Source organism: Oncorhynchus clarkii, chromosome 9, assembly GCF_045791955.1.
Source record: "Oncorhynchus clarkii lewisi isolate Uvic-CL-2024 chromosome 9, UVic_Ocla_1.0, whole genome shotgun sequence".
NCBI lineage: Eukaryota > Metazoa > Chordata > Actinopteri > Salmoniformes > Salmonidae > Oncorhynchus > Oncorhynchus clarkii.
In genome coordinates, this window is record NC_092155.1 from 20343393 (window position 1) to 20367803 (window position 24411).

At 43.2% G+C, this 24411-nt stretch overlaps 1 protein-coding gene across 1 annotated transcript; it reads left to right on the forward strand.

The window, feature by feature from the left end:
* The first annotated feature begins 225 nt into the window (after positions 1 to 225).
* Positions 226 to 24230, forward strand: LOC139417503 (uncharacterized). The gene is made up of 8 exons (XM_071166770.1): positions 226 to 268; positions 420 to 785; positions 927 to 1277; positions 1377 to 1508; positions 1645 to 1694; positions 1809 to 1946; positions 13606 to 13710; positions 24177 to 24230. The coding sequence occupies exons 1-8, from the start codon at positions 226 to 228 to the stop codon at positions 24228 to 24230; spliced, it is 1239 nt and encodes a 412-aa protein (XP_071022871.1).
* The last annotated feature ends 181 nt before the right edge of the window (positions 24231 to 24411 follow it).

The following is a 24411-nucleotide window of genomic DNA, read 5'->3' on the forward strand; positions in this document are numbered from 1 at the left end:
TGACTGTACATCATTTGAAGGTCTGCTCTAACTATGGTATGCCACAGGACACATGTTAGATTGTAGTTTTTATCACATGTTTTATGCCTGTTCAGACAGCCAATAAAATCACTTACTTCAGAGTTTCCACCTACTTCATAATGATTACCCGATGTGTGTCATCATATAAAAGGGGTCCACACACAAGACCCACACACTATACAGTTCAGAAAGGACAGTGAAATGATGATTATATATTGGACAATCATTTTGTTTTTCCGCAACTTTGGTAAGTAAGAAATACTGATACGGTTCCTTTTACTTTTTATGTCATAGTCTTTTTGAATCCATTTGAATGACTATGTAGTCTGAATAATGTTAATAATGTATAAATCTGTATGATGCCTCTGTCTGATTTATTTTGTTTGTTTTCTTCACAGGTTGTGCGCTTAAAAATGATGTAATCCAACCAGACCCTTTGATAGTTACAAATCTGGGACAAAATGTATCTCTCACTTGCTTTTGTCGATCTAATTTGATAGTCAGAGTCTCTTGGTTCAAGCAAACTGTTGGACAGAAGCCTCTTCTCATGGCATCATCATATTATCGCACTCAAAATACCTTTTATTTCAACAATTTTACCAAGGACTTCAAGGAGACTAAACGTTTGAGTGTGATGAGAGGAGTTGGCAGCTCTAACCTGACCATCTCCAAGACAGAGTCAGGTGACTCAGCTACATACTACTGTGGTGCTATGGAAGCGGGCCAAGTCAAATTTGGAAAAGGAACTGTTTTAATTGTCAAAGGTAACTTAAATTCCTTCCCTAATTTTGGATTTTATATTTTGCACCATTAAAATAGAAATATACTTTAGACTTTGGCACTAAATGAACACACCAGGCTAATACAATATACATACTATGATCTTACTCCGTCACTCTCTTCAGGTTCAGAGTCCAACAGCATGTATGTACTCCAGCAACCTGTGTCTGAGTCAGTCCAGCCAGGAGACTCTGTGACTCTGAACTGTACAATACAAACTGAGACCTGTGCTGGAGGACACAGTATCTATTGGTTCAGACATGGCTCAGGAGAATCCCGTCCAGGAATAATTTACACCCACGGAGACAGTAGTGAACAGTGTGAGGAGAGCCCTGAGGCTGGGTCTCCTACAAAGAGATTTGTCTATAATCTCCCCAAGAGGAACCTCAGCCTCTCTGATGCTGGGACTTACTATTGCGCTGTGGCATCATTTGGAGAGATACTGTTTGGGAATGGTACCAAGCTGGACGTTGACTGTTAGTGATATTTCTGACATTTTTTAAATGATCTAACATTTTATGCCTGCTTAAACAAAATGTCCTGAATCTCCTCTATCACTGTCTGTATTTCTACAGATGGTTGTAAGGAGGACCATGTTCTCTTGGTGTACTGCCTGGGTGTGGCGTTGGCTCTTTGTGTCATCCTCATCATTGTCCTTGGTTGTGTTTTGTATAAGTTTACGAAGAAAACCTCTCTGCTGTGCAGCGGTAAGCGTTATCATTGCCCACAATATATGATTAATCTGTTGGTGCGGTTTACATTACATGTTTTAGTAATGAAACTGGGTTGATTCAATGTATGATGATGATCATGATTAAGATGATTCCTTCATGTGTTTAAAAGGAAAGCATCCTCAGTCAGGTAGTCCGGCAGTCCCCAGTTGTCATAACCAGGTATGCAGACCGTATAGTGAATTATTCTGAGTATTACTCTGATGAACTGTAAACAGATCCCTCAATCAGTTTATTTCCTGATGCCTTTGAAATTTGTTTTGCTTTTCCTCTTAGGATCAAGAACACGATGACACACTCACATCGGTCCATTACGCTGCTCTGAATGTCATCCACATGAAGCCAAAGACCCAGAGGCAGAGGAGCACAATGGAGAGAGACACTGTGTACTCTGGGCTGAGGTGCCAAAACATGGTTTGAAATGTCAACTTTTATTCCGTAAAGACTTGCATCGCTTTTTCTCTTATACACTTGCTTTTTATCATTATAATTGTGTTACAATTGCTTATATTCTGTCAAACTCCTTTTTTACATTACTGTTGTGCATTTTAGATCAAATAAAACATGAATTCACTGTAATTTAGATGTTTTGTTTGATTTTCGCTCATATTCTTCAAGTTGTCTCAAAACTCTATTTTTTTAAGCTGTATACTGCATCACATATCTGTGGTTTTCTGACAACCTTAAACATATGTTCCACTCAGCTTAACTCATCTCTAACCCCCAGCAATAACAGGTAATCCTCACCACACACTGTCTTCTCACACCTCAGTGTATCAAAACCACAAAATAATATGTCACTAAGATCACAACTCACTCTTTAATGATAAAAGCCTGAACTAATAATGTACTCTTTAGCTGAGTATATTTTGAAGAGCGCTGATAATGTTGAAAATATAATTAAAATATCACTACACATTGTAACTGAGACGTTTTGACAAACAATACAAAATGTTAATATGCATTTGTGCAGGTTGAAGTACTGCACTTCATTTCTCTTTCAATGGGGTGCAGCAGTGTACATGGAAGTCCCCATAACTCCCTTAACAGTAGAGTTGGCAGCAACTTTTGGAATTGTCAACATTTTCAATTGTTCACTAAGAATTGTTGAAAACGTACTTACCTGTGATATTTCACGTGTATAACAGTGGTGGAAAAAGTACCCAATTGTCATACTTGAGGAAAAGTCAAGATACCTTAATAGATTATGACTTAAGTAAAAGTGAAAGTCACCCAGTAAAATACTACTTGAGTAAAAGTCTAAAAGTATTTGGTTTTAAATATATTTAAGTGTCAAAAATAAATGTTATTGCTAAAATATGCTTAAGTATCAAAAGTTAATATAAAATTGCTCACATTCCTAATAATTAGCAAACCAGACGGCACCATTTTCTTGTATTTTTATTTATTTACGGATAGCCAGGGGCACACTTCAACACTCTGACATCATTTACGAATGAAGCATGTGTGTTTAGGGAGTCCACCAGATCAGAAGCAGTAGGGTTGACCAGGGATGTTCTCTTGATAAGTGTGTGAACTTTCCTGTCCTGCTAAGCATGCAAAATGTAAAGAGTACTTTTGGGTGTCAGGGAAAATGTATGGAGTACAAAGTATATTATTTTAATTTTATGTAGTGAAGTAAAAGTAAAAGTTGTCAATAATATAAATAGTAAAGTAAAGTACAGATACCCCCCCCCAAAAAAAAACACAAGTAGTAATTTAAAGTAGTTTTACTTAAATCACCTTACACCACTGATGTGTAGTCATAATATCTGTTAACAAAGGCCCAACAAAGACACTGTGGTGCTGTTAAGAATCAATAACAAGGTAATATATACATTTATTACTTACATATTACACATCTGTATCATGTTATAAATCCATTTCAGAATCATAGAGTCATATGCATCAAACAGGCTAGGTAGTCATCATCACTGGATGGATCATTACTACTAACATAAACTAAGATATTATAAAGTGTAGCTTAGTTACCAGGAGGAGCCACACAGGCACTCAAAATAAAATGGGTAGCAGAGAGATATTTAAATGACGAAGACAATGACTCATGTGTTTGTGTGTAGTTTTGAATTGAGTTCCTGAGTAGTTGAATAGGTATGGGAGAAAACCTATTTATTCAAGTCATCTCTCCTCTGTAATGTGTTCTCAACACCTCTTTTAGTAGTGTTGATAGCATGTCACTCACACTCACCCCCACACAACAAGTTCACAGGTACTCTGCGGTCTTCTGTAAGCACAAGATCGAGCACAAGGTCGTATATACATTTTGGTCAGGTGGGCCTGCTGGCTTTGTGCACATAGGATCCTCCTACCTGCTCTCTGTGTCTCTGCCTCTATGTGGTTTACAGCAGGATGTCTGTGTGGTGTCACGTTCGTTGTAAGGATCGGACCAAGGCGCAGCGTGAGTAGAGTTCCACATCATTTTAATAATTCGAAAATCACTGAACAAAACAACAAACAACCAAACGAACCGTGAAGCTACTGATGTGCACTAAGGAAACTATACATAGACAAGATCCCACAACACAAATGAGGAAATGGCTACCTAAATATGATCCCCAATCAGAGGCAACGATAAACAGCTGTCTCTGATTGGGAACCATATCAGGCCAACATAGAAATACAAACACCTCTAGACATACAAAACCCCCTAGACATACAAAAACTAGAGTACTCACCCTAGTCACACCCTGTCCTAACCAAAATATATAGAAAAACAGAGATATCTAAGGTCAGGACGTGAAAGTCACTGTTGTTCTCACTATCTTTACTTGTTGTGTTAGATATTCAGGGAATGTAAAACTAACTAAAATGTACTTGTTTTATTCTGTAGGTGTTTCCCCCACATAAACTCATGATGCTCCATACTATACTGTACATTTAATTTTTTAAATTTTACTAGGCAAGTCAGTTAAGAACAAATTCTTATTTTCAATGACGGCCTAGGAACAGTGGGCAGAACGACAGCTCGGGGATTCGAACTTGCAACCTTTTGGTTACTAGTCCAACGCTCTAACCACTAGGCTACCCTGCCGCCCCACATTCTGTACATAGTATACTATACTGTACATGACAAGACAAGACATGTTCTTTGCACAACAGACCTCCCATTGGTCGTCTGGAGTATTGTAACTGTTGTCGTGATGTGACTTTCATTAATGCGATAACTGTCCCCTATTCAGTCCACTAACTATGTTTAATTGTTACCCGATTAAATGAATCATGTAACAATTATCTCATTAGGAATTTTGGGCACCACGGAAGAAGTTCTTTAACGTGTTACCATCTCCTGAATTAAACTCTAAAAGATATAACTTATATAACAGTATATCGATAACAGTCACTTATTAATCATTACGTCATATCAGTCTCATTCTGAACAGTCGTAACCCCCTTGGATCCGCTAGAACCCCAACCATTGCTGATTATTCAGCAATACACAAATTGGTTTAATTATTTATTTACTAACTAACTAAATAATAACACAGAATACACATACACACTTACATGAGACAAAAGTCCCTAGTGGACTGACAAGAAATGACAGCTTGTTACAACATAACATTAGATGGAGAGGGGGAAACAGAGAGACAGAGACAATGGGACAAAGATAATACTTATTGTATGTTTGGAAACTAGGCTCACAGTAACCATATACTTTGCATGCGAACCACTACCCATTTTGGGATAAGAAGTAATGCATGTATTAACGTGTAGATGTCTTTGTTCGTTGTCTATCTCTGTTGAAACCAATCAATCCTTCTATGGGGAAGGCTCTGGTTGTCCACCAGAGGTCAAAATGTCCTTCTTCTTAGTTGTCCTGGCTTGTAGTGGAGTGTTTTCAAAGGGAAAACTCAGATACTTGTCTGAGATGGGATTTTCTCCCTCCTTCCTCGGGTAGATAGTCAAAGTCCCAAATCACTTTACACGCACAGCTGCAGACTGGCGGTCTTTCTGGTCTGGTAGGTGAGGTTATCTTCTCCATTTCATGTTGAGGTTGAGAGTTTCAACCATTTCCAACATGTAGCTAACTCTCCACACTTCTCTGGTCTAAAGGAATTATTTAGCGTTTAGCTCCCGACCACTTTACCGCCAGTAGCAACCCGGCAATGTTTTGGTCTGATATGTTAATTCTTAGCCAGTCCTTTTAAGCACTCGGATTGAAAAGGGCAGTTCTATCATGCTGACAAGCTCTCTGACCTCATTCGGGAGGTGGCTACTTAATTTGCAAAGGATATTATTAGAAGTGCTCAAACCAAAATCACATTCATAAAAATAGTTTCATCATTCTTCATATTGTATTCACATCTGATTGGATGAAAACTTGACAGCTACTTCCTAAGTTACAGAATTTGGTTCATACAGTTTTTAATGACATCACAAAATGAAAAACAATATGACATGATTATTCTTTAGGTTCTCACTGACCATTCCCCACATTCTGATGTTAGGTACATGTGACTCACCACCTGGATTCGGACTTATGTAGCAACATTTGAAATTGTGATTTTTACATTATATAAAAGTAGAGACTCAAAGCTACAAAATGGTATATCATACACTGCATTTGAGGAACAATGGGAAAGTAATTTTGCTTTGAAAGTTGATCAACTTGTAAACTCACTTATGAGAAAAATAACCTTTGAATGTTTTGTTATCTAGTGAAGGGTTCTGCTTTGTCTACACCCATTCAGCATCGTTCACACCCTCACCCTAAGCTTTAGCCCCACCCATCTCATTTCGCTCTCGAAACGCACACTCGATGCTCTGGCCGAGGATTTGTTTACCTCGGGATAACATGAAAACAGCCTAACAAGCACTGCTGGCAACAATTTCATTACGCTTTTTTGCAGACGTTTACTGACACCGGCCTTATTCAGCGGTTGTTGTACACACGTCACGTAACGTAAGCTAACGAGCCAGCCAGCCAACGTTAGCTAGTTGAACGATAAACAGTGCCAACAATGCCACAGCGCTGGGAGCTAACCAACCATGTTCAATGTTAGCTAGCTAACATTAGGCTCTAACTAGAACAGCACACAGCTCAAGGAAACAAATAATAATGTCAGCTAGGGAGCCAGCCAGCTAGCGTTAGCTAGCTAGCAGTACACTTTAGCTTAGGACATATAGCTTGCTAGCTAGGTAAACAACGTACCTAGCTAGGTGAACAATGTGTAAGTTCACACACGTCACATAATGTTAGCTAACGAGCCAGCCAGCTAATGTAAGCTAGTCAAACAACAATGAACAGTGCGAACAATGCCAACCATGTTCAATGTTAGCTAGCTAACAATAGGCTCTAACTAGAACAGCAAACGGCTCTGGGAAATGAATAATAACATCAGCTAGGGAGCCAGCCAGCTAACGTTAGCTTGAAATGAAACCACTTTCTGTAAAAATTAGAAAACATGTAATATCTGAAAATGTAACATTAGCTAGCTAACGCTAGACTATCTTACCTGTATAGATCATCTCCCTGTCAGGAATGCCATGCCACGGTTGCCCTTAGTTTGAAGATGAAATCCGGAGACAGGTATTTCCTCCATCTCTTTAGCTATCATATTCCACTGATTTCAAAACCTAATCCTCCAGAAAGTGGAGAGCTGCACTTATGCAGCTCCACTACACAATAAAACAAATTTAAACGCCACATTCGACAGGATCACCAACACAGACTGATGAGATTCTATGGCAGACCAATCCGAACTTCTCTCACGGCATGTCCAGCCCACTCATTATGTCAGCCATTCATGGCTAGTGGAAAGGTTGCCACCTTTTTCTGTGGTTAAACCAAAAAGGCTCGTAAAAAAAACCCTTCATATTCATACATTCATATTTACAGATCGCATACGAGTTTTTTGTTTAGGCACATGAAAGTTGACATGTTCAAGAAGGCATTTCTGCCCCCAAAAATTCATTTTGATTTAAAAAAATGTACGTTCAAACGGCTCTCCTGTTAAGTCGTGACTTGAGACATATGCCTAGTTTCCTGAATTGGGTCACATATTGTTCCAATGTTCACTTTTTGGACGTTAGAGTTTTTGTTGTTGTTCACTGTATTTCTGTAATCCAACTAGCTGACAATATCTGTTGGTACTTAAAGAATATGATGTCAGATCAGTTGTTGTTTGAGACATTATTACTGATGATAAGACGACATAAACTGTATCTTGGAAAGTCTACACATTCTAGTTATCAGATTCACATGGAATTGTTGTGCAATTTAAATGTTTAAAAATTAAACTATTTTTGAAAAGATGAAATTTATTTTTAGCTTCTAAATGAGAGAATTGGTTTTCATAAGTGAACTATGGTCAACTCAGTGGCCCCACCCATGTGAACCGACATTTGTTGTGAACTATGAAACACGCCCTTCTCTCCACTACTACAAAAGCCCCTTTGACAAAATTCAACTTGTGTTCCTGAGGACGTGAGGACTGCTCTCCATACGATAAAAGGGCTAATATCAACTACAGAACTAAGCCAACCTCAGTGTGAGCTCTGGTTGCGAATCATTGAACGACAACAACCTAACGAAATTAGCATTGTGTTCCCGGTGACGTGAAGACTGCAGCCCATACGTTAAAAAGGGTGAATTTCAACTTGGAGGTGACGATCGACACGCTGGAAGGACAAATATGGACGACTATAACAGCCAGAATATAGCATTAGCTTATAGTTTGGCAACTTGGTATGAACTTTGAACTCTTATTCACTAAAGAAGTGATACATCCTAGCCGTTGAGTTAGCAGCAGCTGCTGTAAATGTGGGCTAGGAAAGGACGGACAATCTCTTCAGAAAGACAGGGTACTACTACGTATACGTTCTACCACACGACGATGGTACTACAACATATCCGTTCTACCACCAACTGTCACACCCTGACCATAGTTTACTTTGTATATTTCTATGTTGTGGTTGGTCAGGGTGAGTGGGCATTCTATGTTTCATGTCTAGTTTGTCTAGTTCTATGTTCGGCCTGATATGGTTCTCAATCAGAGGCAGGTGTTCGTCATTGTCTCTGATTGGGAACCATATTTAGGTAGCCTGGGTTTCACTGTGTGTTTGTGGGTGATTGTTCCTGTTTTTGTGTTTGCACCAGACAGGGCTGTTTTGAGTTCTCACGTTTCTTGTTTTTTCGTTAGTTTGTTCATGTATAGTTTCGTCAATAAATTACAATGAACAACCACCACGCTGCGCTTTGGTCCGCCTCTACTTCACAAGAAGAGAATCGTTACAGAATCACCCACCACAACAGGACCAAGCGGTGTGGTAATGGGCAAAGGAAAAAGCAGCAGCAGGAGCAGCGCGAGGAGGTATGGACATGGGAGGACGAATTAGACGGTAAAGGACCTTGGGCTCAGCCAGGAGAGTATCGCCGCCCCAAGGAAGAACGGGAGGCGGCGAAAGCGGAGAGGCGCTGGTATGAGGAGGCAGCGCGGCGTCGTGGATGGAAGCCCGGGAGTCAGCCCCAAAAATTTCTTGGGGGGGGGGCTAACAGGGAGTATGGCTACGCCAGGTAGGAGACCTGAGCCAACTTCCTGTGGTTACCGGTGGGCTAGAGAGACCGGGCAGGCACCGTGTTATGCTGTGGAGCGCACGGTGTCCCCAGTGCGGGTGCACAGCCCGGTGCGGTACATTCCAGCTCCGCGTATCGGCCGGGCTAGAGTGGGCATCGAGCCAAGTGCCATGAAGCCGGCTCTACGCATCTGGTCTCCAGTGCGTCTCCTTGGGCCGGCTTACATGGCACCAGCCTTGCGCACGGTGTCCCCGGTTCGCCTGCATAGCCCAGTGCGGGCTATTCCACCTCGCCGCACTGGCAGGGCGACCGGGACCATTCAACCGGGTAAGGTTGGGCAGGCTCGGTGCTCAAGAGCTCCAGTGCGCCTGCACGGCCCGGTCTATCCGTCACCACCTCCACACCCCAGCCCTCCGGTGGCAGCTCCCCGTACCAGGCTGTCTCTCCGGCCCATCCGTCCAGAGCCTTCCTCCTCTCCAGCGCTGCCGGAGTCTCCCGCCTCTCCGGCGCTACCAGAGCCTTCCTCCTCTCCAGCGCTGCCGGAGCCTCCCGTCTGTCCGGCGCCTCTGCCGGAGCCTCCCGCCTGTCCGGCGCCTCTTCCGGAGCCTCCCGCCTGTCCGGCGCCGCTGCCGGAGCCTCCCGCCTGTCCGGCGCCTCTGCCGGAGCCTCCCGCCTGTCCGGCGCCTCTGCCGGAGCCTCCCGCCTGTCCGGCGCCTCTGCCGGAGCCTCCCGCCTGTCCGGCGCCTCTGCCGGAGCCTCCCGCCTGTCCGGCGCCTCTGCCGGAGCTTCCCGTCTGCCCGGCGCCTCTGCCGGAGCTTCCCGTCTGCCCGGCGCCATCGGAGCTTCCCGTCTGCCCAACGCCGCCAGCGCCGCCCGTCTGCCCAGCGCCGCCAGTGCCGCCCGTCTGCCCAGCGCCGCCAGTGCCGCCTGTCTGCCCAGCGCCGCCAGCGCCGCCCGTCTGCCCAGCGCCGCCAGTGCCGCCCGTCTGCCCAGCGCCGCCAGCGCCGCCCGTCTGCCCAGTGCCGCCCGTCTGCCCAGCGCCGCCAGTGCCGCCCGTCTGCCCAGCGCCGCCAGTGCCGCCCGTCTGCCCAGCGCCGCCAGTGCCGCCCGTCTGCCAGGAGCCGCCAATGCCGCCCGTCTGCCAGGGGCCGCCAGTGCCGCCCGTCTGCCAGGGGCCGCCAGTGCCGCCCGTCAGCCAGGGGCCGCCAGTGCCGCCAGTCAGCCAGGGGCCGCCAGTCAGCCAGGGGCCGCCAGTGCCGCCAGTCAGCCAGGGGCCGCCAGTGCCGCCAGTCAGCCAGGGGCCGCCAGTGCCGCCAGTCAGCCCAGCGCCAGCGCCGCCAGTCAACCAGGGGCCGCCAGTGCCGCCAGTCAGCCAGGGGCCGCCAGTCAGCCAGGGGCCGCCAGTGCCGCCAGTCAGCCAGGGGCCGCTAGAGCCCCTCCGCCCGGAGCAGCTGTCCCTCTGTCCCGAGCAGCTGTCCCTCTGTCCCGAGCAGCTGTCCCTCTGTCCCGAGCAGCTGTCCCTCTGTCCCGAGCTGTCTCTTAGGAGGGTCACCTATCTAGGGACGCTAAGGAGGTGGACAAAGACTGTTATGGAGTGGGGTCCACGTCCAGCGCCAGAGCCGCCTCCGCGGACAGATGCCCACCCAGACCCTCCCCTATAGGTTCAGGTTTTGCGGCCGGAGTCCGCACCTTGGGGGGGGGGGTACTGTCACACCCTGACCATAGTTTACTTTGTATATTTCTATGTTGTGGTTGGTCAGGGTGTGATCTGAGTGGGCATTCTATGTTTCATGTCTAGTTTGTCTAGTTCTATGTTCGGCCTGATATGGTTCTCAATCAGAGGCAGGTGTTCGTCATTGTCTCTGATTGGGAACCATATTTAGGTAGCCTGGGTTTCACTGTGTGTTTGTGGGTGATTATTCCTGTTTTTGTGTTTGCACCAGACAGGGCTGTTTTGAGTTCTCACGTTTCTTGTTTTTTCGTTAGTTTGTTCATGTATAGTGTCGTCAATAAATTACAATGAACAACCACCACGCTGCGCTTTGGTCCGCCTCTACTTCACAAGAAGAGAATCGTTACACCAACGTATTCTTCAAAGGACAAGAGATCTCTGCTGGGCAACCCAACCTTCCATCTACGACCAATCTATCGAAGCGCAGCACAGAGTAAAATATTTATTGCATTTTCCTTTCTGAATGGGCGGTTATTTAGACTGCATAAGAATCTGTATTTACGATAGCATAGCTTCATAAGGTCCGATAGAGACCCAATCCTTTTGTTCCTCAGTCTTCCCGTGCTTTCATTCAAACCCAACCCCCTTTCTTTGTGTAACCAGCCTTTCATATTGGTGGTTCCGTCTGCTAGGGACGTTTTCATGTATGACATAATTAGCAGTACTAGCCATTGAAAATAGTGGTAAGCTGAAATATTTTTTTGGGGGGGTGGATGTGTTTGTCCTCGGGGTTTCGCCTGCCATTTCAGGTATTTTATACTCACAGACATTATTTTAACAGTTTTATAAACTTTAGAGTGTTTTCTATCCAAATCTACTATAATTATATGCATACCCTAGCTTCTGGGCCTGAGTAACAGGTAGTTTACATTGGGCACGGTTTTCATCCGGACGTGAAAATAAAGGCCCCTACCCCAGAGAGGATAATAAACAAATTGGACTCTAACAATCAGCCTCCTGTGTCTGCATCTGGGTCTCGCCTTGTGCCCTTATAAGTTTTGATGTCGTCACTATTATTCTACAATGTAGAAAATAGATCAAATAAAGAGAGACCCTTGAATGAGTAGGTTTTCTAAACCTCTTGACCGGTAGTGAATATGTACAGTTGAAGTCGGAAGATTACATACACCTTACATGGAACCCAAACCGGCTGTGCGCGTGTGACATCGTGCACCATCATGCATAAATGTATATATATATATATTTTTTTTATGTATATTTTGTCCCCCCACACCAAATTCTGAACCAATTACATTAATTTGGGGACAGGTCGAAAAGCATTAAACATTTATGGGAATTTAGCTAGCTAGCTTGCCCTTCCTAGCTAATTTGTCCTATTTATAAAGCTTGCTCTTGCGAGCTAATTTATCTTTGGTTATAAACATTGAGTTGTTATTTTACCTGAAACGCACAAGGTCCTCTACTCCAACAATTAATTCACACATAAAACGGTCAACCAAATAGTTTCTAGTCATCTCTCCTCCTTCTGGGCTTTTTCTTCTCTTGACTATATATTGCGATTGGCAACTTTCACAAATTAGGTGCATTACCGCCACCGACCTCGTTCATCTTTCAGTCACCCACGTGGGTATAACCAATGAGGAGATGGCACGTGCGTACCTACTTCTATAAACCAATGAGGAGAAGGGAGAGACAGGACTTGCAGCGTGATCTGTCAGAAATAGAAGTGACTTTTATTTTCGCCCTTGGCAACGCAGAAGCTCGTTGGAGCGAGCGAGCACTGTGCGTGCAATAATTGAATAAAATAGATCGCGAGCGCACGCGAACGGTGTATTCAGCCTGTTAGCCAAATGCATTTAAACTTAGTTTCTCACAATTCCTGACATTTAATCCTACTAAAAATTCCCTGTCTTAGGTCAGTTAGGATCACCACTATATTTTAAGAATGTGAAATGTCAGAATAATAGTAGAGAGAATGATTTATTTCAGCTTTTCTTTTTTTCATCACATTCCCAGTGGGTCAGAAGTTTACATACACTCAATTAGTATTTGGTAGCATTGCCTTTAAATTGTTTAACTTGGGTCAAATGTTTCGGGTAGCATTCCACACGCTTCCCACAAGAAGTTGAATTTTGGCCCATTCATCCTGACAGAGCTGGTGTAACTGAGTCAGGCTTGTAGGCCTCCTTGCTCGCACACACTTTTTCAGTTCTGCCCACACATTTTCTATAGGATTGAGGGCTTTGTGATGGCCACTCCAATACCTTGACTTTGTTGTCCTTAAGCCATTTTGCTACAACTTTGGAAGTATGCTTGGGCTCATTGTCCATTTGGAAGACCCATTTGGGACCAAGCTTTAACTTCCTGACTGATATCTTGAGATGTTGCTTCAATATATCCACATAATTTTCCGACCTCATAATGCCATCTATTTTGTGAAGTGCACCAGTCCCTCCTGCAGAAAGCACCCCCACAACATGATGCTGCCACCCCCGTGCTTCATGGTTGGGATGGTGTTCTTCGGCTTGCAAGCCTCCCCCTTTTTTCCTCCAAACATAACGATGCTCATTATGGCCAAACAGTTATATTTTTGTTTCTTCAGACCAGAGGACATTTCTCCAAAAAGTACAATCTTTGTCCCCGTGTGCTGTTGCAAACCGTAGTCTGGCTTTTTTATGGCGGTTTTGGAGCAGTGGCTTCTTCTTTGTTGAGCGGCCTCTCAGGATCTGTTGATAAAATACTCGCTTTACTGTGGATATAGAAGTCCACTGGACTTCTTTTACGACCAGTGTGGTACACCTCAGTAATATCTTATATGTGTTCTAAGATTTTCCCCCATCTAGGGGCCTGTCTGCTCCCCCCCACCGGCCTCAATGAGGCTCATCATGGGTCTGGGCTACTATTTCCCCCCTCTGTGGCTCGGGACCCCCCACCAGCAGTTGGTGTTGGTATCCGAGGCACAAACTAAATAGTCAGAACCTACGTATGAGTAGTCAGCGGCCGCGTCGTTATGGGAATGGCTGTAACCTTTCAACCAATTCTCCTGGTGTTTGTGCTTCAAAACACTCAGTGGCTGTTGAGGCCTGTCAGTCACCAAAGTGGCCACGTGTGGCAACCTCTTCAGTACCTGCAAACTGAGACGAGGATATCTGTCTGTTATATTCCAAAGTATTTCACCAGTGGCAGTCATTGGGTGAGTTGCAGGACTGATGCTATTTGTGTCATTGTAAGGGGTGACAGTCCACCACAAGTTGGAAGATGTGTCAGCGGAAGCAGAGTACACTCTGCGCCTCGTTGTTTTTCTTGCTGAGACGGCCACAGTGCTTGCGGAAGTGTCCAAAGGGACTTCAAGGAGGAGGGAAGTTGCTCAAAGAGACTGCTGGCTCGAAATCATGAAAAAAATGTTAATTCAGATTTGCTGATGGAATGTGTCGAGATATCGTAATATTTATTTGATTCGGAATCTGCACCAAGAGGTTCCGAAACGTCTTTGTCCCAAGGGGTGCTTTTGCAGCTAGCGTTAGGGAAAGACAGTGTGGTCAGTGGAGAAGGCACTGTGACCTGTGACCTTACATGGTTGGTTTTCCAATCCACCAGTGGGAGTAACCGATCCGTTAAGTCTGATCCGAGTAGCAGGGGTTCAGATTCAAGGCTGGTAACGTACACAGGGTGAACGAGTGATACGTCCTCGAAGTGTAGTTTCAGCATGACTCTCAATGTGAGAGGCGAGGTAGTCTGAGTGAAACCTCAGGATTGTAGTGATGCATTGTTCCACTTTTAACCAATGTTAGGTTGGCTTCAAAGCCCTTTTGAGATCATTGAACAATGTTTGAGAGTTGAGCGATATTGCCGCACCCGAATCAATTAGCGCATGACAAGTTATGTTTCCAGGTATTACCGTTTAGAGTTGCATTTAGTGGACATATTCCCCACAATGCGAAGTGTTCATTCGCAACGATGTGCTGTGCCATTTCTGTTCGAGGTGAAGGCAGATCGACTTTTCGGGTTTTGAGTGGGCTTGGCTTTAACGAAGCTTTTGACCTTTTTCTTCGCAGCGTTTGTATCAGAGTCTATATACAAAGCCTGTGGGCTTGTTCCTTCATAGAGCGGGCCCTGGATAGGGTCTCGAGTGAGAGTGGGAGAGATTTGTTTTAACGTCCTTGCTAAGGGTGTTAAAACCTGTGGACCTGGTGTCCGGCAATTCCCCATCTTATCTTTTACCTTTTTCCTCAAAATGTTCTTGCTTTAGTTTTTCACATAGTCAAACTTCTAGAGAACATTGGTCTACTTTTTGATTGCCCTTTAACCCTTTGTTACCCTTGTGCACTGACACTTTTGTGGTTGGGTGCAAGAACTTAGCGAACAGGTCGATTGCAGCGGTAGTCATTTCGATGGCGACATACTTAACAGTTATTTCGACCGCGGTGGTTATTGGAATCGTGGTTTCGTGGTAGAAACCATTGTTGTGCTTCATCTCTCAACGCTTCAATACCTGATAATGCACCCTGTAACTGGAGTGAGTGCTCCTGGTCAACCTTCAAAACCGAGTGGTCAGGGCTCTTAGCATTGCAAGCTTTTGATGCCTCAAAAGTTGTGTTTGCAAACTCTCTGAGTTGTACGATAGGCAAGCCAACGTGGGCTGTAAGGCCCAAGTAGGTAATGAAGCTGGGATATATGTTCTACAGAGACATTTGTTTGAATGGTAACAGCTCTTCCATTCCTGTTTCAATGTGGTGGCCAAAGTAAGCTGAACGAAGCCTATGATAGTAAACTTGTGGGTGTTCATTCCGAGCTTGTTTGACAGAGTTTGCCAGTGAGCTATCGTGTTTGAGAGACGCAGAACAACTAAATTCTAATTTCAAAGCTGTGGCAAGTTTAGCGTAGTCATTTAGCACGTGTTGCTGTTGTAAACGAATGAACTTCATCGCGTGTCTATTCAACGTTCGCTTTAGGTAAAGCCTGTCAGATCCCGTAGTGTTCGTTTGGCATCCAATGCATCCTCTGTCAGCTAGGGACGTCTCAGTATCGTTTGGCTGACATGGAATGGGGTCAAAGGTGGGGAAATTCTTGACACGTTTGTCAAGGTGTTCCACGCCAAGTGGGAGGAGAGGGTTGGCTTCATCCTGTGAGGAAATTGGGGCTGAAAAGCCAAGAGGAGAAGCCAAGATTTGGCTTTGTTGGCAAAGAGGCGCCATATTACTCAGTGCCAAATGGCCAAGAAGAGAAGAATGAGGGACACATGAGGGAGGCAAAGTCTGAAAACTTCTATTATCTTCACTCCTTTGAGTACTGGGCTCCGGTTGCTTGGTTTGGTAGTCACGCTGTAGTGCGTGACTGTTCTGGAATTCCATCAGATTTGACATAAGAGTGGTATTCTGCTGCATTGCAGAGTCCATTTGTGATAAAGTGCATCTCGATGAGAGGTGTAGGAGTCAGGCGCAGGAGAGCAGGGATTTTTTTGAGAAGCGTGTTTAATGTAGAGATCTGTACACATAGTCCACCAATACAAAATTGGCCCAGATGAATGTCCAAACAACACGCTCGAAGGAATGCAAACTCGTGTCAGTACACTGAGGAACAACCACAGTTCCGACACTACATACACATAAGTCAATGCGAAAACAATAAACAGCATAGAATACTGAATGCTAATACTCACAAACTTAATCCTGCACGAATTACGGCAGGTAACAGGTGCCCTATATGCCCACAGAAATCAAAGCAATTGAAACCAGGTGTGAAAAGGAACACAGACAAAACAACCAGAAAAATAAAAAGGGATCGGTAGCGCCTAGTAAACCTGCAACACCTAGCACCGAACAGGGAGAGGAGTTACCTTCGGTAGAAGTCGTGACACCATTTGAGCGCTTAGAGTACTGATTTTGAACACGTGTTGCACTTGCTCCTTTCGGGTCTCAAACATATCTGTCATTGTTTGCAGATAGAGGTCTTGAGTACAGAGCAAGAGATTCATTGATGTAAACCTTGCTCACAAATCCCTATTTCCATCTTCATCACCTGAGTTCTTTCATCATTTATTTGGTCAACGACTTAAAAGTTTTGCTGACCTGTCATCCAACTTAGTCATTGTGTTCATTAACAGTCTTTGGTCTGCATCATTATGAGTAGAACATTGTTACTTTGAGTAACGTTCAACAAAACCGCATGCATGTTATCAAGTTGCTCGCTCCTGTTTCTAGTTTGACGTGGACATCTTCGTATTTAGTTTTGGCTAAATCAAGTTGTTCCTGTAGAAGACAATTTTGTAACATGTAACAACCATAAACAACCATGTCACTCTCTTCATGAGAAAAGCCTGAACTAAAAATAAAATCTTAGCTGAATATAATTTGAACAGTATATCGTTGAGAGACTGATTTCAAATATGACAATGTACACATTGGGATTTAGAAGTTTTCAGAAACTATTGACAAATGTGAACTTATTAGTACACCTTGCAGGACTGCAATTCATTTATATTTCAATAGGGAGCAGCAGTGTATATGGAAGTCCCTGTGAATGCTTCCCCAGTAGAGTCGCATCAACTTTTAGAAGTTGTGAAAATGATCAAATTGTTCACTTTCCTGTGATAGTTGATGTGTGTACTCATAATGTCTGTCAGCAAAGGCCCAACAAAGACACTGTGTGGCTTTTAAGAATCTGTAACAAGGTAATATATAAATGTATTACATACGTATTACACATCTGTACCATGTTATAAATCAATTTCAGAATCAGTCACTTGTATCAAACAGTCCAGGTAGTCATGGATCATTACTACTAACATCAACTAAGTTATTATGAAGTGTATCTAAGTTACCAGGAGCCACACAATCACAAAAAATAAATATGATGAAGACAATGATGCGTGTGTTTACGTGTAGTTTATTTAAATTGATTTCTAGGGAGTAGTTGAATAAGTATGGGAGAAAACCTATTTATTCAAGTTATCTCTCCTCTGTAATGTGTTGTTCTCTTTTAGTTGTGTTTATAGCATGTCACTGAAACCCACCCCCACACGTTGACAAGTTCCCAGGTAATCTGCAGTCTTCTGTATGCCCAAGATGAGTCTGTGTCTATGCTTTGGTCAGGTGGGCCTGCTGACTTTGTACCCACAGTACCCTCCTACCTGCTCTCTGTGTCTCTGTGTCTCTATGTGGTTTTCAGCAGGATGTCTATGTGGTGTCACTGTTGTTCTCACTATCTTTACTTGTTGTTCATGTTGCCTCTGGAAGTTTACAGTCAGCAAAACAGTTATTTATTAAACTGACTAATATATATTTAGTTATCTGAAATCTGTTACAAACCACAAATAACTGCTGATGAACCCTATTTGAACCCTCTTAGTTAAGCATCTTATGTGTGGTGCAGCACCATCTATTCTAACTTGTTGTCCTAGGGGGAGGGGCAATTTTGTGATGATGTCATGGAAGAACTTTCAGTAAATTCTCAAAAAGACATGTCTTATTAAGCACACAAACTACTGCAGGTTCCTCTGTCAGAATGAGAACCAATAGAGGATCCTCCTTCTGATAGATTGCTTCCTTTTAGAACCACACTAACCACAGAGTTAAAAAGACTAGATAAAGTGTGTCACTAGCTGTTTGGCTGGGGTTGTCCAATCAGAATAGGCACTCTCAAATGTTACACTTAGTGAATGTTTCTTTGAATGATATACAAGCAATGGAGGACTGACATGAAATGTATTTGGTTCATTGTGTAGGTGTTTACCCCGCTCATGTTCACACTTGTACATACAAGGGCTCCCGAGCGGCGTAGCGTTCTAAGGCATCGCACCTCAGTGCAAGAGGCGTCACTGCAGTCCCTGGTTTGAATCCAGGCTGCATCACAACCGGCCGTGATTTGGAGTCCCGTAGGGCGGCGCACAATTGGCCTTGCGTCGTAAGGATTTGGCCAGAGTAGGCCATCATTGTAAATCAGTATTTGTTTTTAACCTACTTGCCTCATTAAATAAAGGTTAAATATAAAAAATAAAAAAATACACTATATTTTTCAAAAGTATGTGGACACCCCTTCAAATTTGTGGATTTGGCTATTTCAGCAACACCCATTGCTGACAGGTGTATAAAATCGAGCACACAGCCATTCAATCTCCATAGACAAACATTGGCAGTGGAATGGCCTTAGTGAAGAGCTCCGTGACTTTCAATGTGGCACTCATAGTATGCCACCTTTACAACAAATCAGTTTGTCAAATTTATGCCCTCCTAGAGCTGTCCGGGTCAATTGTAAGTGCTGTTATTGTGTAGTGGAAATGTCTAGGAGCAACAAAGGCTCAGCCACGAAGTGGTAGGCCACACAAGCTCAGAAAACACGACCGCCGAGTGTTGAAGCGCAAAGCGCGTTAAAATTACCTGTCCTCGGTTGCAACACTCACTACCGAGCTCCAAACTGCCTCTGGAAGCAAAGTCAGCACAATAACTGGGAGCTTCATGAAATGGGTTTCCATGGCCGAGCAGTCGCACCCAAGCGCTGGGGTGGTGTAAAGCTCGCCGCCATTGGAATCTGGAGCAGTGGAAACACGTTCTCTGGAGTTATTAATTACTTTTCACTATCTGACAGTCTGACGGACGAATCTTGTTTTGGCGGATGCCAGGAGAACGCTACCTGCCCCAATGCATAGTGCCAACTGTAAAGTTTGGTGGAGGAGGAATAATGGTCTTGGGCCCCTTAGTTCCAGTGAAGGGAAATCTTAATGCTACAGCAAACAATGACATTTTAGATGATTCTGTCCTTCCAACCTGGAAACAGTTTGGGTAAGGCCATTTCCTGTTGTAGCATGACAAGGCCCATCTGCACAAAGCGAGGTCCATACAGAAATGGTTAGTCGAGATCTGTGTGGAAGAACTTGACTGGCCTGCACAGACCCCTGAACTCAACCCGATCGGTCACCTTTGGGATTCATTGGAACGCCGACTGTGAGCCAGGCCTAATCGCCCAACATCAGTGAACAACCTCATGAATGCTCTTGTGGCACGTTTCTCATATTGGCTGGGTTCCTTTGTGTGGTGGACCATTCTTGATACACACAGGAAACTGTTGAGCATGAAACACCCAGAAGCATTGCAGTTGTTGACACAAACCGGTGTGCCTGGCACCTACTACCATACCCTGTTCAAAGGCTCTTAAGTATTTTGTCTTGCCCATTCACCCTCTGAATCACACATTCCATGTCTCAATTGTTTCAAGGCGTAAGAATCCTTCTTTAACCTGTCTCATTCCCTTCATCTACTCTGATTGAAGTGGATTTAACAAGTGACATCAATAAGGAATCATAGCTTTCACCTGGTCAGTCTATGTTATGGAAAGAGCAATTTTATGGTTTCAGATGGTGATGTTGATCCACAGATGAGAATCCTGGTCCTTCTCTCCATCATAGGAACTGGAATTCTCCTCTTCTGTCCTACCATCTTCATCATCATCTACACCAACAGTAAATAGATAAAGCTAAGACCAGTGTCAATAGACTAGAGATGGGTTTTGGAATAAAGTTGGAGATATTGTATCATCGCTATGCATTACACATTATGATAAATTGAGATTGCTTTGTTGCTCGTATTGCATTTGAAAAATATTAGCCTGCGACTTTTAATTCAATTGAGCATCATCATGCTTCCTTATACTGTATGTCTTAATTGATTGAACCGAAATCCCTGTGTACTGTATGTGCCTTCTTTTTGCATTAATAAATATCTATTTAATCAACAGATACAGACTAAAATAGGCTTCTTCCATCTCTTAGTTTCTGTACATAAAGTATGTTTGTTTGTGCAGAGGGCTGCTGCAGAGACAACCTACTGTTACCATGCTAAAGTCACCTATGCATCATGCACTCAGTGAGCTGTTCACAGGTACCTGCACACTTTGGTCTGCTGTGAGCTCTTTGCTTTCGATAGGCCTGGTTGGCCTTTCACTCACTATGTGGTTTCAGCAGAATGTCTATGTGGTGTCAGTGTGTTTTCTCTCATGCTTGCATTGTTGATCATGACCATGACAATTAGAAACACAGTCCACTGACATACTGCATGCTATTATTTTAAACCCATTTTACTGATGGACATTTATATTTCTCTTTCCACAGTAAAACCTCAGGATTGGACATCTTTGTCCAGATAGTGCTTTCAAACAACACCATGTTTACAAAAAAAATGACATCATCATCAAGACAATATGTGTGATTCACCAAACCTGCACAAAATATTATATAAAGTAAGCATTGGTCCACTTTAAACATTGATTATATGAGTGATTTTCAGATATGCAAACCATGGTGGGCTGAATAAGGCATTTACAAAAATGACGCACACGTCCAGTCCGACCAATCACCAATAAGCCCATTGTAGAAGTGTTCTGTACATACAGTATGTCTGTATGAATGTTTGTCCAGAGGGTTTCTGCAGAGACAACCTACTGTTACCATGTTGAACCCACCCACACATCATGCACTCAGTGAGCTGTTCACAGGTACCTGAACACTTTGGTCTGCTGAGAGCTCAAGACGAGGCAATCTCTACACTTAGGACAGGCCTGCTGAACTTCTACACATCCTGTGGTTTTCAGCAGGATGTCTATGTGGTGTCAGTCAGTTACTCTCTTCAGTTTTGTTCTCCCCCATCACAATTAGAAACACAGACCCACTGACATACTGCATGACATGTAGACTAACACAGTATCTTATCACTTACAAGATCATAGGTTTTATCAAATCTTGAATTGTAATCATTCATTTACAGAGTGTAGAGTAGAAGGTGTATCCAGACTACAGCCAAGAGCCCTACCCACCCAGGAACACCTCTGACCCCTACTAAACTCTAAGGTGTTACACTTAATGTTACTGTGAAATAGTGAAAGTAAGACTGACATAAAATAGACTTGCTTCATCCTGTAGGTGTTACCCCCTTATAGACTCATGATGCTCCACTCCTATTCATCCTGTACATACAGTATCAAGTCATGTTCTATGAATAACAGTCCTCCTATAGGTCATCAGGAGAACTGTAACTGCTGCAAGTGATGGAACCAAAGATATCTAAGGCACACAACTGATGTTGATACCAAGAGCATACATGTAATGTATGCTTAAAAAGTACAAAAGTGCAAACTACTATTTAAAAAACAACAACAACCTTTGATGGTAAATCAGGTGTTAAATCAATCAATCAAATGAATTTATAAAGCCCTTTTTACATCAGCCGATGTCACAAAGTGCTGTACAGAAAACGATGATTGCCAGAAAAGAAAAATGGTTTTTGGATGATATTTGAATTGTTCAGGCTATCCAGATAAGAGTATTAGACAGCTTTCATCCAGCCATGTGTTGCAAATGACCAGAATTGGTCCACTTTTAGCATTGATTATATATAGTAAGTGATTCTCAGTTAACCTGTGAAGACCACGGTGGGCTGTATAAGGCATCAACAAAAATGATGCGTACAGTTCAACCAATCACCGAATTGCCCACTGTTGAAATGTTGTTTACATGGGTAGACTGCTTCCACTCCAGACACAGTTAGTAAAGAGGATGACAACCTAATAGATGATCAATTCAATGTCAATTCAATTTTCATTTCAAATTCAATTAAATTTAAAAGGCTTTATTGGCGAAGCAAGTGCCAACGTAAGTGCCAAAGCAAGTGAAATAGATAATAAACAAAAGTGATATAAACAATAAAAACATCCCTTTTTTTTGTGGCAACAGGTCACAAATATTGCTGCTGTGATGGCACACTGTGGTATTTCGCCCAAAATATATGGGAGTTTATCAAAATTGAGTTTATCAATATGTTTCTCTAATATGGTCATACATTTGGCAGGAGGATAGGAAGTGCAGCTCAGTGTCCACCTCATTTTGTGGGCAGTGTGAACATAGTCTGTCTTCTCTTGAGGGCCAGGTCTGCCTTAATTTCTCAATAGCAGGGCTATGCTCACCGATTCTGTACATAGTCAAAGATTTACTTCATTTTGGGTCAGTTAAGGTGTTATCTCATGATTTGTTTTGGTCTAATTGTGTTGCTGTCCTGGGGCTCTTTGGGGTCTGTTTGTGTTAGGGACCAGGACCAGCTTGCTTAGAGGGCTCTTCTCTCTAGGGGATGGCTTTGTTATGGAAGGTTTGGGAATTCCTTCCTTTTTGGTGGTTGTAGAATTTAACTTCTCTTGTCTGGATTTTGATAGTTAGCGGGTATCGGCCTAATTCTGCTCTGTATGCATTATTTGGTGTTTTACATTGTACACAGAGGATATTTTTGCAGAATTCTGTGTGCAGAGTCTCAATTTGAATTTTGTCCCATTTTGTGTATTCTTGGTTGGTGAGCAGACCCCAGACCTCACAACCATAAAGGGAAAGGGGTTCTATAACTGATTCAAGTGTTTTTAGCCAGATCCTAAATGGTATGTCAAATGTTATGCTCCTATTGATGGCATAGAAGGCCCTTCTTGCCTTGTGTCTCAGTTCGTTCACAGCTTTGTGGAAGTTACCTGTGGCGCTGATGTTTAGGCCGAGGTATGTATAGTTTTTTGTGTGCTCTCTGTGTGCTCTAGGGCAACGGTGTCTAGATGGATCATCACACTCTGCCTGATATTTCAACTTCTCGGGAGATGGGTAGGTCCAACTTGTATTTTTTTTTTTTTGTGCTTATAGGGGGTACACACTAAATTTGTAGACACCCAGGAACTTTAACGGTACCAAGCTGGACATCAAGGGTAGGTGAAATGTCTTACATGTCTGTTTATATCCATTGTTTAATCTACTGTGTCAAACTGTACACAGTTGTAGTTATTTACATCACATTAGAAAACGTCCAATCATTTTCCGGGACAATGGCGCAGACCCTCTTCTCTTGGTGTACTGCCTGAGCTCAGCATTGGGTCTCTTGTTTACCCTGATCATTGTCCTTGGTAGCATCATGTACAAGATGAGCAAGAGAAAGTGTCTGCAGTGTAGAGGTAAGTATAGTCCATACCAAATAAATGAATGATGTATGTAGCAGGTAAAGTCCTTCTGTCACGACTTCCGCCAAAGTCCTTGTTCGGGTACCACCGATCCATGTTTCAGTTTCGTTTTGTTTTGTCTGTATTAATCACACCTGGTTTCAATTCCCATATCATGTTCCTTATTTAACCCTCTGGCATACATTTCTGTTCTGTCTGTGATTGTTGGTGTCTTAGTGGTTGTTGTAGGTGTTAGTTTGTATGTATTTTCCTATTTGGAATCTTGTTTGACTTTTGTGAGTAAACTCCGTGTGTTGCTCAAACCTGTGTCCTGTGCCTGACTCCGCTACATCTCTGCACCCAATCGCTGACACCTTCATAGAAGTTGCTCTTCTTTGATATCACCAGATGTGTCTGTTATGGAAGATGGAGTTGTATCTTTTTTTTAATCTATGTTTCTTTTCAGGACCCGTCTCTCAGACAAGAGGTCCAGCAGTCTCCTCTTCAGATCCAGGGGTAAGCAGAATTCCTGATGTTGTATTACCATAAAAATAAGTGTGAAAGGGTTTACAATAAAATCATTTTATAATTGTTCTTCACCGGCCCAAGATGCAGACAGTTTCCATGATGTATTCTGAAACTGAGCAACAAGAAGAACAGGTCTGTAGGACAGAGAAGCAACATGTAGGAAGAGACGGTGT

Excerpts from the sequence above, each read along its gene's own strand:
- LOC139417503 (XM_071166770.1), top strand. The coding sequence starts at position 226 with ATGATTATATATTGGACAATCATTTTGTTTTTCCGCAACTTTG. Across the intron at positions 269-419 it reads TTTGTTTTTCCGCAACTTTG|GTTGTGCGCTTAAAAATGAT; the intron begins GTAAGTAAGAAA and ends TTTTCTTCACAG. Across the intron at positions 1,278-1,376 it reads TACCAAGCTGGACGTTGACT|ATGGTTGTAAGGAGGACCAT; the intron begins GTTAGTGATATT and ends GTATTTCTACAG.